We start from the raw sequence: 14,302 nt of genomic DNA, 5'->3' as shown, positions 1-14,302 counted from the left end.
AACCACCGATCATCTGTACAACTGCTGTCTCTCTGCCTATTTTAATATTTATAGAACCAGCAAACGTAATTCCAAAATCCACAGGGACTCTGTCTTTGGAGCGTTCAAAGGCACGTCTGTGCTTTCAGACTCCAGATAAAAATAATTAAATGTGAACGTGTCCAGGCCTGCTCAATACAAACGACAGATGATGCAAACCATCTTAATTTCTCCCCAGACATCCATAGGATATTAAAATATATACCGTATTAAATTCCCTGAACATATTAGGACGAATTGTTCAGTTTATGCAATTAAAAAAAAAAAGTGCATCTTAACTTCAGAAACAACTACTGGTCGATATTTGGTTTTGCCGATACCGATAACGAAGGTGGTGCAAAAAGCCGAAAACCAATTAATCGTCTGATTGTTTTTCAAATCGATTTGTAGAATGTTAATGTAACAATCAAGCTGTTTTAACTGTAGACTCTTCAGTGCAGGCCTCAGAGAAGCATGTAGGAATAATTCTATTTTTTGTTTTGCCGATTACCGATAGTCCCAAAATGCAACTATCGGCACCGGTCAATTGGTAAAACTGATATATCGGTATACCTCTAGAAACAACCTGGCCTCTTGACAAGTCGTAATAATAGTAAGAGATGGCAAAATCATAAAAAATCATTCCAACAGAGAAAAGTAAATGTACCAAGGGTCGACCAATATTTGTTTTTTACCGATACAATAACCGATTTATTGGCCGGAAGTTTGTTTTTTTATTGATCTTTAGAATGTTAATGAATCAATTCACCAATCAAGCTGTTCTAACTGTAGACTCCTCCAGTGCAGATTAAAGAGAAACATAATTTCTTTATTTTTTGCCGATAACTGATAGTTCAAAAATGCAACTATCGGCACCAATTATTTGGTAAAACTGATATATCGGTCAACCTCAAGAAACAACCTCACCTCATGACAAGTCAGAATAATAGTACAAGATGGCAAAGTTGTAAGATATTGAATGAATTGGTTTGTAAAATAACATATAAACTACTCCCATAGAGTAAAGTAAATGAACCAAGGGTCAATCGATATTTGGTTTTGCCGATACGATAACGAAGGTGGTGATAAAGGCCGATAACCAATTAATCCGATTGTTATTTTAAATCGATGCTCAAGCTGGTAACTGTAGACTCTTCCAGTGCAGACCAAAGACAAACATGGAGGAATAATTATTTTTTTTTTTTGCAAATACCCGATAGTCCCAAAATGCAACTATTGGCACCGATTAATTGGTAAAACCGATATATCGGTCAACCTCAAGAAACAACCTCACCTCATGACAAGTCAGAATAATAGTACGAGATGGCAAAATCTTAAGAAATTTAATGAATTGGCTGGTAAAATAACATATAAATGACTCCCATAGAGAAAATAAAATGAACCGAGGGTCAATCAATATTTGGTTTTATAGCAATAACAAAGGTGATGCAAAAGGCTGATAACTGGTATATCGGTTTTACCAATTAATCGGTGCCGATAGTTGCATTTTTGCATTCTTAGACTTATCCAGTGCAGACCAAAGAGAAACATGGAGGAATAATTTCTTTATTTTTTTGTTAATATCCGATAGTTAAAAAATGCATCTATCGGCACAGATTAATTGGTAAAACCGATATATCGGTCAACCTCTAAAAACAACCTCAAGGCTGATAACCAATTAATCATCCGATTGTTATTTTAAATTGATGCTCAAGCTGGTAACTGTAGACTCTTCCAGTGCAGACCAAAGACAAACATGGAGGAATAAGTTATACATTTTTTTGCAAATACCCGATAGTCCCAAAATGCAACTATCGGCACCGATTAATTGGTAGAACCGATATATCGGTCAACCTCAAGAAACAACCTCACCTCATGACAAGTCAGAATAATAGTACGAGATGGCAAAATTGTTCATGACAAAAACATACAAATCATTCCCATAGAGAAAAGTAAATGAAACTAAATAAGAATTTTAACTACTAACCATAAAGTCTAACTCATTGCCCAATCCCTAAAACTATCCATGGAAGAAAGAAACATCGGTTTTGCAAAAAATATAGAATGAGTTTGACATTTTATATTTCGATGAGCCAAGTCTAATATCTTATGACTTTAGTCTTGAGATATTTGTCCTGCATGTTTGGATATTTTCAAACATATTTTACAAATACTTCAGTATAATGGGGTAAAATGTGCCAATTACAATACTAAGAGATTAATACATTTTTAAATATAGATTGATTCAAGTCATAGTGGACTAGATTTTAAATATGTACTAAACTGACACTCTTGCAATACTTATGTGCCACTCTTTGTAATGACTGTATGCTTGTGGATTTATTTGTCACTACAAGGGCATAATGGACTGTTTCCAAGGTTTCACAGTACATTTAATTATAGCTCAAGTTTGAAGTTTCTCAGCGCTTTTGTTTTTCACAGTCTGAATGATTTGCCCTTGGGAGTTATCAGTATTTTGAGTTTATCTTCAATTAGATGCTGTTTGATTTGCCATTTGGAGATATGAACTCAACACAAACACTTTTTGGAAGAGAACAGCTCAGCACCTGAAGGCCTTATAATGATAATTCTCATCAAATTCATCGTGATTTAAAAATGAACTATTATGTATGAACGAGCCGACTCTAAAATCAGACACCTGAGCACAGTTGTTTTATTAACTTTCACAATGTCCTCTGGAAAATCAAACGATTGTGAAGATGTGGCCTATAATTCCAGGAATAATGAATGTTACATTGTTTATCGTACTGTTACATTGTGCATTTGAATAGAATGTGTTTGGAATCTTTTCAAAAAGATCTGATACAAAGTAGAACATTTGAAAACCATGTCTAGATGTAAAATGGATTTAAAAAACAACTGGATGTCACTAAGTTCATTAAACATGCAACATGATATGACAACAGTGCTGCAAATTACTGTTTGCAATGTTCATTATGGAATAATGGTTTCACTTAATATATTGTTGAGATAATAGCCAGCACGTATACAGTGTAGTATCACATTCCTTCTGTCACAATTCTGAACCATTTCAGCAGCTGACCATAAGGCACGACATGTCACAGCTTAAACCCGTCTTAAAAATAGATCCAATTTATGGTCCTCTTTTAGACCCGGCAAACTGATAATAGGTGTCCACACTTCAGCTGAATAAGAACAACAGATGTGAGTGCCAAACATTTGATGGTGCTGTGGCTGAAAACATGACAAACCGCATCTCGTCTCCCTTCAAATGCTTTTGTTTTCATTTCAATCCCTTTAGTTTTGGCCTCTTGTCAAAATTTGGCCCTTGTTTTATTCATGACTCTCTACTTTGCATCTCAGTGCCAGAGAATTGCCACTGGATTTACATTGGACACTATCGAGCTACATTATTTAGCTATAAGAGGAATAAACATTGGACATTTTCTTCCCCATTTCTCCCAATTTTGGAATGCCCAATTCCCACTACTTACTAGGTCCTCGTGGTGGCGCGATTACTCGCCTCAATCAGGGTGGCGGAGGACGAGTCTCAGTTGTCTCCGTTTCTGAGACCGTCAATCCGCGCATCTTATCGCGTGACTCGTTATGCATGACACCGCGGAGACTCTCAGCATGTGGAGACTCATGCTACTCTCCACGATCCACACACAACTCACCACACGCCCCATTGAGAGAACCACTAATCACCACCACGAGGTTACCCCATGTGACTCTACCCTCCCTAGCAACCAGGCCAATTTGGTTGCTAAGGAGACTCACAGCATGTGGAGGCTCATGCTACTCTCCACGATCCACACACAACTCAACACACGCCCCATTGAGAGCGAGAACCACTAATCACGACCATGAGGAGGTTACCCCATGTGACTCTACCCTGCCTAGCAACCGGGCCAATTTGGTTGCTTAGGAGACCTGTCTGGACCAAGTGTGCCGCACAAGCCCTCAAAAGTGAAGCCAAAACGTCTCGATCGCCCCCCGGTGACTGGTCCTAGTATAGGTCATAAACCCCGCCTCCCCATGTTATTCAACGGGACGTGAGACCAACTAAACAATTAAATTACACTTCACATATCTTTTTTCCAAAGATAGTTTCTGTCATTTACTGTCGTTTCTATCACGTTGATGTAATTTCAAGTGTTTGTTTTTAGTTATTTGATGCTATAAAAACGGTGCTGTGACATCATGATTGACAGATGTGATTGACAGGTTCTCTGAGCGAAGTAGTCACTGAAGCACCAACTGACTTTTTTCGGGATCTTCGGAGGACTGAGGAGATTGGAGCTTTAAATTGAATATCTACATTTCTATAATTAATTATTTCACACCGTCATAACTCAAAAGTGCAGGGGCGTGTGCTTGCGATCGATTCAGCGAGAGTGAGGGCGGGGCCTTGATTTCGCGGCTTTACTTCCTGCTCACTACTGCGCAGGTCTGGTCCCGAAATCGCAACTGCGCAGACTCAAGTCCCAAGATGTCAGCGCCATATCGGGACACTGGCGGCTTCAGTTCTCACCAATGGAAAAGAGCGAAGGGGCGGCGTCCATCTTTTTTTACAGTCTATGATCTGGAGTCACTCAGCACGCCCTGGTAACTCGTAACTCCAGGTCTGCACCAAGTTTGGTGGTGTAGCACTATAGCTTGAAAGTTCTAGGAGCAGTTAGTGTTAGAAATTTTAGTTTCTATTTAGAGATTAAAAAAACATCATGATTAGGTTTTACTTTTACTGACTAATTATATTTATTATCCACATTTTTATATTCCACAATAGGTTTTGGGAACAGAGCCAAAAAAAATACTAGACCCATTTATATCAGGAACAGTGTGAATGAATCTTTTATTTCGTTTTCTCTACATCATGCGTTTACAATGTGACGTACCACTGGTTGCTCTCCAGTTTTACCTCTTCATGATAAGTAACTTGTTTGACAGTTTCATGTATTCCAAGCATAAAAAACAATTACACACTTACATCAAGAAATCACCTTAAAAAACAAACAAACGTATATAACATGGGCAGAAACACATGACACAGCTCTATACATTCTTTCACATGATTTGCGTCAATGTTTCCCAATGCTCTGAACTGTATGGAGCGAAGCGCCAATCCGAAATATTACCTGTTCTGATATCCCAGCTAGTTAGTATTAAATTGACATAATTGCATCCAATCAATACAGTGGTTTTGAAGCAATGTGGACGGGGCTACCCAGAGCGACGCAATAGTCCTGTTGCTAGATGCAATTTCTTTTAGGGCAAAAACAACGATTTACATGGAAGAGATCTCGCCTGTTGCTCAACTGTGGTGTGCCTGGTTAGTTACCTCTGGTGCCATGTTGCAACCCCTTTTGCCATGGCTTTACAAGCTTTCGAACTATTAGTATGATGCATCTTTATGTGGATGGTTTTGCCGTAGAAAGAAAACAAGACAGAGAAAAGGCTGATCTTCTGCATATCTTAAGTTCTTAAGTGCTTGACGCTTGTGTCGAGAGGTACACTAAAGCCTTGACGCGACTCATGTGAAAGTGCAATAATAACCTCACATATCAGTGTCACTTTAAACACCAAAACAACGATTGTTCCGTTACCAACTTCATTAGTTTCCTTTATCTTTGTGCAATAAAGTCGTGTCCCGTTTCTGGGCCGGTAGACTTGAGTTAGCCAACACTGAACAGAACGTTTCAAAGCAAAGTTATCGGTAGCTGGAAGAATGAGAGACTGATAGACGAGTATTTCAGGCACTTAGAAAATCTCTCCCCCTGTCCTTGGCTACAGCGTGCTTCTCTGTGGAGACACAGCAGTGAAAACGGCTCTTTCGTTCGCAGCACAATAAAGCGTGAACAAACACAGTTAGACAAGGCAAGTCTAGATTAGTACATTCTAACACGAATCTTTAAAGGGATTTCAGGTACCTTCCTACGCAAACGACAAGCCCTGTGTCAACACTGAAGCGTTCTGATGAACCAATGTTATATCTGTGATCATATGTCATAATTACTACCGCAATAACCTTCAAATGTAATCACCGTTTGGTTAAAAACAAGAAAAAATGGAGGAGAAGAAAAACCCCCAGTTAGGGGGAATATTTGGGGTGCATTGTACCATGGAAATAACATGGTACTTTAGACATTTACCATCATAATGGTACTAATTGACAATTCAATACATGGTCCAAATTTACCATCGCAATACCAATGTTTTTGAACATGAACTATGGTAATACCGTGGTATTCTTTGAAGCACCTTGGAGTTACTAGTAAATACCATGGAAAATAAAATTCAGAATCATTCAGCACCATGATATTCCCATGTCTTTCCAACTTTTTTTTGAAGCAGCTTGGAGTACCTTGTAAATACCATGGTATATGAAACCCATACTCATTCAGTACCATAGTATTACCATGTTAGTGTATATACCATAGTGTATATACTGGGGGCGGCTGAGGCTCAGTTGGTAGTGCGGGTCGGCCACAAATCGCAGGGTTGGCGGTTCGATTCCCGGCCCACATGACTCCACATGCCAAAGTGTCCTTGGGCAAGGCACTGAACCCCAAGTTGCTCCCAATGGCAGGCTAGCACCTTACATGGCAGCTCTGCCGCCATTGGTGTGTGAGTGTGTGTGAATGGGTGAATGAGTCACAGTGTAAAGCGCTTTGAATACCATTAAGGTTAAAAAGGCGCTATATATGTGTAGACCATTTACCATGGTATTCTGGATATACACTATGGTATAACTAAGACAGTTTGAAGCAGCTTGGGGTACCTTGTAAATACCATGGTTTAGTCAATTATTACCATGTTTGTGGATACACCAAGGTATTCTGGACATATGGTATTTGGTGCATTTATGGTGCATTCTGTACCATGTAATTTGGTGCATTTAGTTACATAAGTAGAGACCATTTGGAGTAACTAAATGCCTATACGAAAATCTGAATCATTCAGTACATTACCATGTGTTTTAGAAATGGTACCATTGCATTTGGTGCATTTACCATGGTAATACCATGTTTTTGGACATGCATCATGGTGTTACTTTAAAGCACCTTGGGGTATCTTTTCAATGCCTTGGTACTGTATATGAAAATCATAGTCATTCAGTATTTTGTACTATGGTGATAAGTTAAATTGGAGTTCCATGTAAATACCATGATATACGAAAAGTATGATCATTCAGTACCATGGTATTGCCATCTGAAACTATTACTATACCATGCAACCACCACACTTCCTTTTTGTAAGGGCCCTGATTTCCTTTCCATGCAGAATGAGAAAAACCAACATCCTGTTATTATTTCCTCTCTTTTCTCCTAACATCTCTCTTCTGGTTCTCTTGGGGCTTCGCTTTGCTGAATTGGCTGCCAGCCATAAGATCGAGGGCAGTGACAGAGTGACAGCTGTAATTTCCTGCTCATAGCTGGCCTGGCACATTACTGTACACACACAATAATATCACTGAGTGCTGGCAGCCCTGCCACGATTGCTCAGAGTGGCAGGGGATGCCAACGCCCCTCAACTAGTTTAATTACATAATTTACCTCTTAATTCGAGAGGTATTGCGGACATCAAAGGTTGAACAAGATTGGTTTCAGGGGTGGAGCTTTACTTAAGGTTAATTTCTGTCACGAAAACACATTAGTCATTGAAACCATCTTGCACGATAGATGACTAGCACTGGGCTCACGAGCCTTTTTACGCACGGTGACTTACGACATTAACAAAGAGCCTCACAAGTAATGTTACCAGCACTCTTGTGCTCTACATTTTCAACAATCACAATTTAACAAAGATTTCGGAAATCATATAAAAATGCACAGGATCACATTAATAGTTTCCGAATGTTGGAAGAAACAATGCATTTTACGTCATTTTGCTAATAAAGGGTAAGTTACGTATTTTAAAGGTCGTAAAATGATTGCCGCGCGTGGCTAATGTGCATTTTTGACATGCCGTGATTATCGTTTGTCTTACAAAACTTAGCATCAAAACATTTGTAGGGTTTTTACAAATCATTGGAGTCTACCAACATTTGCACCTGAGATGTAATTTCTCAAAATACCTGTACTGGTCATTAGCGCAATTGCCGCTCTTTTTATGATGTGTCTTGCTTGATAGTTAATAGTTACTGTAGAAAACTACTCGTGTCAATATGCCTGAAGAAAGGTTCTCACTTGAATGGTGGGTTCTGACCATTTTTAAGGGATTTGTGACAAGAAGAAGGGCAGGGATGGGCCGTGTCTAATCAGCCGAGGAGAGGGATAAGTGCAGCGGATGGTGGCAGTTCGGGAGAGAGAGAGCCACATGCAGCTGCCGTGTGTATATCTTTGTGTCTTTTTGTTTAAATTAAATATTACTTTGACTGTTCAGCCAGTTCCCGCCTCCTCCTTGCCCACATTTAACCTGTTCCAGGATTATTTAAATGCCAACTAGAAGTAAAAGACTTTCCCAGAAGGACACAGGGTTGGAAGTGTATCACAAAGTGTTCTAAATATACACTCAGAAACAGGAAAGCATATTGGAAAACAGAAGACAGGTGTAGTACGTTGGACGACATTTACCATTTGCGTCAATTTATCAACATCCTGGGATTAGTCTCTGGAATTGCGACCGGGTGGTTTGAACGTCCTCTTGCTTTGCAACGTCACACGACCGTGCTAATGTCCTCTGGTTCGTCCGGTTTCTTGGGTTTACTCGGAAGTGATTTCAGGTACTCAAGGTGTCGTCTTGCATCCTCCTGGTTCTGCCGTACATAGTAAACAACGTACGAAATAACCATCGCAAACCAGCCGAACATGGTCACCAACATGGCGTAGTCGGTGGTCCGCTTCGCAAGGTTGCACAAGTCTGCGTCTACGGCAAGAAACGGCTGGCCCTCCTGGTCCCTAAGCTCCGAGCTACGGCACAGCACACGCGTTGCGGCTTCATGATTGTGCGACATGCCGCCAAGTGCCTGCTGAAGGGCGCAATCACAGTGCCAAGGGTTATTGTCCACAATCACACGCGCCTTCAACCGTGCAAATGCATCCTTGTGCACACTAGTAATGCGGTTGTGGGACAGGTCCAACACTTCAAGAGATCCCTCCAAACCGATAAACGCCCCCTCTCCAAGCGTCTCCACGGCGTTATGTGATAGATTAAGCCTCCGGAGCATCCTTAAGCCGTGGAAGATGCGATCGGGCACCAGCGATATATGATTCCGGTCCAGTTGCAACAGTTGAGTTTCTGACGGGACATCAGGTGGGATCTCCTTCAAGCGTGATAGACTACAGGTGACGTTGAGCCCGTGAGGGGGGCTTTCAGAACGCTGGCAGGTGCAGCCCTTGGGGCAGGTGCTTGCAGACGGAAAGCACAGGACCATGAGCACCAAGCTCTGTAGGAGCAGACACATGGGGATGGAGCGAGACAGCCACAGGTCCAACGGCGTCATGCTGACAGGCAGTCAGCATACTCCCGCCCGCAGCGAGCAGACGCCTTGTTCATGAGTGCCCCATAGCAGGAAGAGTCATCACCAAGAGCCATGGATCTCTGGAGAGAAGCAGCTGTCAACTCTCATCGTCTGTTTGGGTCTGTACAGTAAGAAGACAGAGTGATCGCAAGTCAACAAGCTAGTTTATGGTCTGAAATAACACCACCTTTACATCATTAGCTCAGATAATGAAGAACTAAATGAGCAATTGAAACACAGGGAACATGCAGACCGTGCTTATTTAGGTGCCATGCCAAAAACATAAAGGGGTAGTTCACGCAAAAATTGCAATTATGTAATCATAGTTCAATAACGTTACAAACTCGTATGACTTTCTCTCTTCTATGGAACACAAACGGAGATGGGCAGAATATTACCCTCAGTCTCTATTCACTTTCATTGTATGATGACTGATGCAAGAGCTGCACTTTTAATCAAATAAATAATCTAGATTTGAATTAAAGCGGACACAGTTAATTAATAAATGGAAAGTTTAAATGACAACATTTAATTAAGGTCTACTCCTGTTTAGAGGTAGACCGATATATCGTTTTTACCGATTAATCGGTGCTGATAGATGCTTTTTGAAACTATCGGTTATCGGCATCAATTGTACTAAACATGCAAAGAAAAATGTGACTATATAGAAACGTGCGCTGTCCCTGTGTTTTGGACTCTAGTAGCCCCTATATATGTGCCCTTCATAGTAAGGAAAGACTAAGAAATGTGCTTAACTTTCTATAAATCGATTTTAAAAACAATCGGCTGATTATTCGTTATCGATATCGGCACAATCCACTATCGGTCGAACTCTACTCCTGTTACGCATATAATTCTATTTACAACATTTATTTTGCAGCAGTGGAGAATTAAGCAATCACAAAAATGTCTGTCACCCGATTTCTGTATATTTAGTTGTCAAAATGTTTATAATTGTATTTTTGCTAATGTGAGCTTGATTGTTTATGTACGGTCTTGATTTACTGATGTATAAAATAGCTTTCGTCTTATAAATATGTAGCCTACATAGAGAATTTGGCATGCATATGGCCCAGACAAAATATGCATTTAAAGCTGCAGTATGCAACTTTTCCATTGTTAAAATACTTTCTCCTATCCCGCTTCATATGCAGAGACAACTATAAGTATAACTGTAAACATGCGGTATAACCATTCTGTGCTTAAGCTGCATACACACTGCCAGTGTGGTCGCCAGCGGCTTTGTCGCTGCAGGTCGCCAGTGGCTGGCAGTGAAGTCGCTAGTGGGTGTTCCCACTACTGGTTGCCTAGTAACGTTTATAAATGACATTCACGGATGTCATTCCATTGCTGTTGACAGCGAATCGCTTTTCTTGGCGCTAAAAGCAACATTTTGGGGGGAAAAGACTAAATATAAATGGAATCAGTACATAAAATGCTTTATATCAAAGATGAATGAGAAACAAGGCGTGCTGTTTGCCATAGCGGCTGTTTATCTGCGGCGAAAACGCAAACGCCGGTCTGTCTGGGTCCACAAAACCATTAAATCTCGGAGTCAGCATGGCGAGTACCACCGGCTGGTGCAAGAGCTGCGGCTGGATATACCATATCCATATCATAGATCACTGGAACATTGCTAACAGCAAGAATTAGCCTTTCATCCATCTTTCCGTTACTGCAGGACTCAGGAGCTGAGAGAGAGAGAGAAGGATCACGTGAGCTCTCCCGTCTTCTCTCCTATTGGCTGTCGCTTCCGTTAGTCGCTCTTCATTTGAATAAAGTTGAACTTGTCTCAACTTTGTCGCGTCACTGGACACGACCACATCTAGCGCCAACGGTCGCGACAGCTCGTGTCGCCGGAAGTCGCTGTGCTCTCATTGAAAATGAATGGGATGGAGTCGCTGTCGCGCGCGATGTCGCTGGCAGTGTGTACGCAGCTTTAGAGTGACCTGCTTAGACCCCACCACAACAACGTTACAAAACCAATGGGGTGAGTTTGGGGCAGGACTATCTGTGGGACTATCTGACTGTTTGAACAACAATAGATGAGGGGTGAATTCGGAAAGCTGTTTTGAAAACGTTCGGTGGCGCGGAAATGACATAATACGGTTGTGATATAAATACCATTTATTTCCAATTAATCGCAATTACATCATAATGAAAATAATCGATAATTATGATTTTTTTTTTGGTCAATCATGCAACTCTAACTGCTTAAAATCTCCTCTTTTCAGTTCACAAAGAAAGTCATATGAGAGTAAGTAAATGTAACAGAATTGTCATTTTTGAACTACTGTTTATTATTACGTTTTTAAATACTAATTGAAGTCATTGTTACACGATGGCATTTAAAATACTATTTAGTTGTATATGTCGCATTCGGGTACATTTGTTTCATTACGGTTTATATCGTGATGTAATAAATCCTCTTTCGTGGCAAATTCGCCACTGATAATTTTCACGTGCAAATGAGCTTTGTGGCAAAAGCTCCTATGCATGTGAAAATAACGAGATGCTAATTTACATTTACATGTATGCATTTGGCAGACGCTTTTATACAAAGTGACTTACAGTGCACTTATTACAGGGACAATCCCCGGAGCAACCTGAAGTTAAGTGTCTTGCTCAAGGACACAATGGTGGTGACTGTGGGGATCGAACCAGTGACCTTCTGATTACCAGATTACCAGTTATGTGCTTAGACCACTACACCACCACCACTCCATTTTGCGGCAAGTCTAGATTTTTTGTAAGGGTCGCTAGGTAAACTGTAACAAAACTTGTAGTGTATGCATGAAAACAGTGTAGGGAAGTAAGTAAATGCATCACCAACATTAACTTTTACCAAACAATAGCTCGCAGTTTGACAAACCTGATGTTAGCAAACCCAAATGCGCCACAGGCAGACCTCATTTTTGATTGCCTAGTTTTATGACTGGCTAAAAAAGCACAGGTCATAGTCGTATTCTTTATTACTGTTTACAGAGGATAGCGCTGTCACAGAGATTTATTGACACCTATTTAAGTGATATCTTCAAAAGGATCGTTCACACAACATACGTGTGTCAATAACATCAATTTATCTTAGTGAGAATTGGTTCATCTAAGATTCATTGGTTCGGTTCAAGTCAACACGTCAACTTTAAATTATGAGTAGCTTTTTAGCTCGAGAAAGCACCGTTTCAACGTAGTTCCCCAACACTGAATGACGATCTGTTAATAGATACACACAGTTAAAGTCACCAACCTGGAATATTTCAGGCAGGGGGTCGGGGAGGCTGTGGGGGGGGGGGGCTATAATTAACACGCAATAACACATAGCACATGCCTCTCTCGTACATATGTGGTGACACCAATAATAGCTTGAGGTGAGACATAAAAGCTTAGGAAATTCACCTCCTGTAACGCACAATGACACCTGCACATTTCTGAGAGCTCTCCGTTTAACACACAATATTGTTTTGTCATTTAAGTATTTCTATAAAAGTGTTTACCAGAGTATCAGGAATAGACTGTTGTGGCAGGGCGGAGGGCGGGGTCGCGATTGTACACACCCGGTCCCTAATCAGGCTGATCAAGCCTCCAAGAGGAATAAAGGCCGACTGTGGACGGTGGTGCGACGGAGAGAGAACGTTTACAGGCAGCTGTCCCGTATGTGTGTGTTTGTGTCTTTTGGTTTATTTCATCGTTAAACTATTATTTCTATTGACAAGCCGGTTCTTGCCTCTTCCTTTCCATTGAACTGCGTTACACTGGAGCCGAAAGTCTCAGGAAGGAGGAGGGAGGCGCCGTAGTGGAGTTGTCGCCGCTACCATCCACCCCAACGGTGCAGCCGCGGCCGTCTTCCGGGGGACGGAGGAGCTCGGCCGCCTGGAAGCGGAAGAATTGGCTGCCGACCGCGAGGGGAGAAGGGGCTCCTAGACGACCGCCTGGAGCGGTCAGGGCCACTGCCAGGGGCGGAGGAGACCCCTACCAGCCGCTGAAACGTGGCGGGGTCTGAGAGCGGGGAGGGGCTCAATGCCGACCGCCTGGAGCGGAAGAACCGCTGCCAGGGGCGGGGGAGACCCCTTCTGTTCCCCGAGAACGCGGCGGGGCGTTCCGTCCGCCAGGGGCCGGAAGACTGCCTTCGATCCGCCCGGGGAGGCGCGGCTGTCGTCCACTAGAGGGTGGAGGAGTGGCCGAGGACCAAGCTACGGCGTATCGGAGAACTGGTAAGTTCTGGAACTGGCGGAGGGCGGGGCCAGGTCATGATTTTACACAACCGGTCCCTAATCAGGCTGATCAAGCCTCCAAGAGGAATAAAGGCCAACTGTGGACGGTGGTGCGACAGAGAGAGAATGATTACGGGCAGCTGTCCCATGTGTGTGTTTGTGTTTGTGTCTTTTGGTTTATTTCATCATTAAACTATTATTTATATTGTCAAGCCGGTTCTCGCCTCGTCCTTTCCATTGAACTACTTTATTCAAATTCACTGTTACTGACCAAACTGCATGTATACGGGAGCAGACAGTACGCCGCTTATACAGCACATGTAAACAGGAACACAGCTTTCTCACAGTAAAGTGAGTGGTGGTGGCATAGTGGCTAAAGCACAGGGCTATTAATCAGAAGGTCGTTGGTTCGAGCCCCACAGCCGCCACCATTGTGTCCTTGAGAAAGGCACTTAACTCCAGGTTGCTCCGGGGGGATTGTCCCTGTAATAAGTGCACTGTAAGTTGCTTTGGATAAAAGTGTCTGCCAAATGCATAAATGTAAATGTAATGTTGAATATAGGGCTGGGACGGTTACCGCATTACTGCAATACCGCGGTCACGTGACTCCAACCGCGGGTCTGAGCTT

The 14,302-nt window shown here is 41.9% G+C and overlaps 1 protein-coding gene across 2 annotated transcripts in view; it reads right to left on the bottom strand.

Annotated features, from left to right (window-relative positions):
• lrrc3b (leucine rich repeat containing 3B) overlaps positions 1-14,302 on the bottom strand; it is a 33,861-nt gene that overhangs the window by 12,434 nt on the left and 7,125 nt on the right. Inside the window, exon 2 of one of the 2 annotated variants that reach the window (XR_007967570.1) lies at positions 8,577-9,584. Coding sequence is in view for 1 of the 2 variants with exons in the window: in XM_052092366.1 (XP_051948326.1) it covers positions 8,660-9,445 (786 nt within the window). In the remaining variant the exon portion in view is untranslated. Of the gene's footprint in view, positions 1-4,837; positions 9,585-14,302 lie in introns of those variants that run through there. The other variant, XM_052092366.1, reaches the window with a different exon arrangement.

The sequence above is a fragment of the Xyrauchen texanus genome, chromosome 26 (assembly GCF_025860055.1).
Source record: "Xyrauchen texanus isolate HMW12.3.18 chromosome 26, RBS_HiC_50CHRs, whole genome shotgun sequence".
NCBI classification, from domain to species: Eukaryota; Metazoa; Chordata; class Actinopteri; order Cypriniformes; family Catostomidae; genus Xyrauchen; species Xyrauchen texanus.
This window is presented reverse-complemented; position numbering and strand designations above follow the sequence as displayed.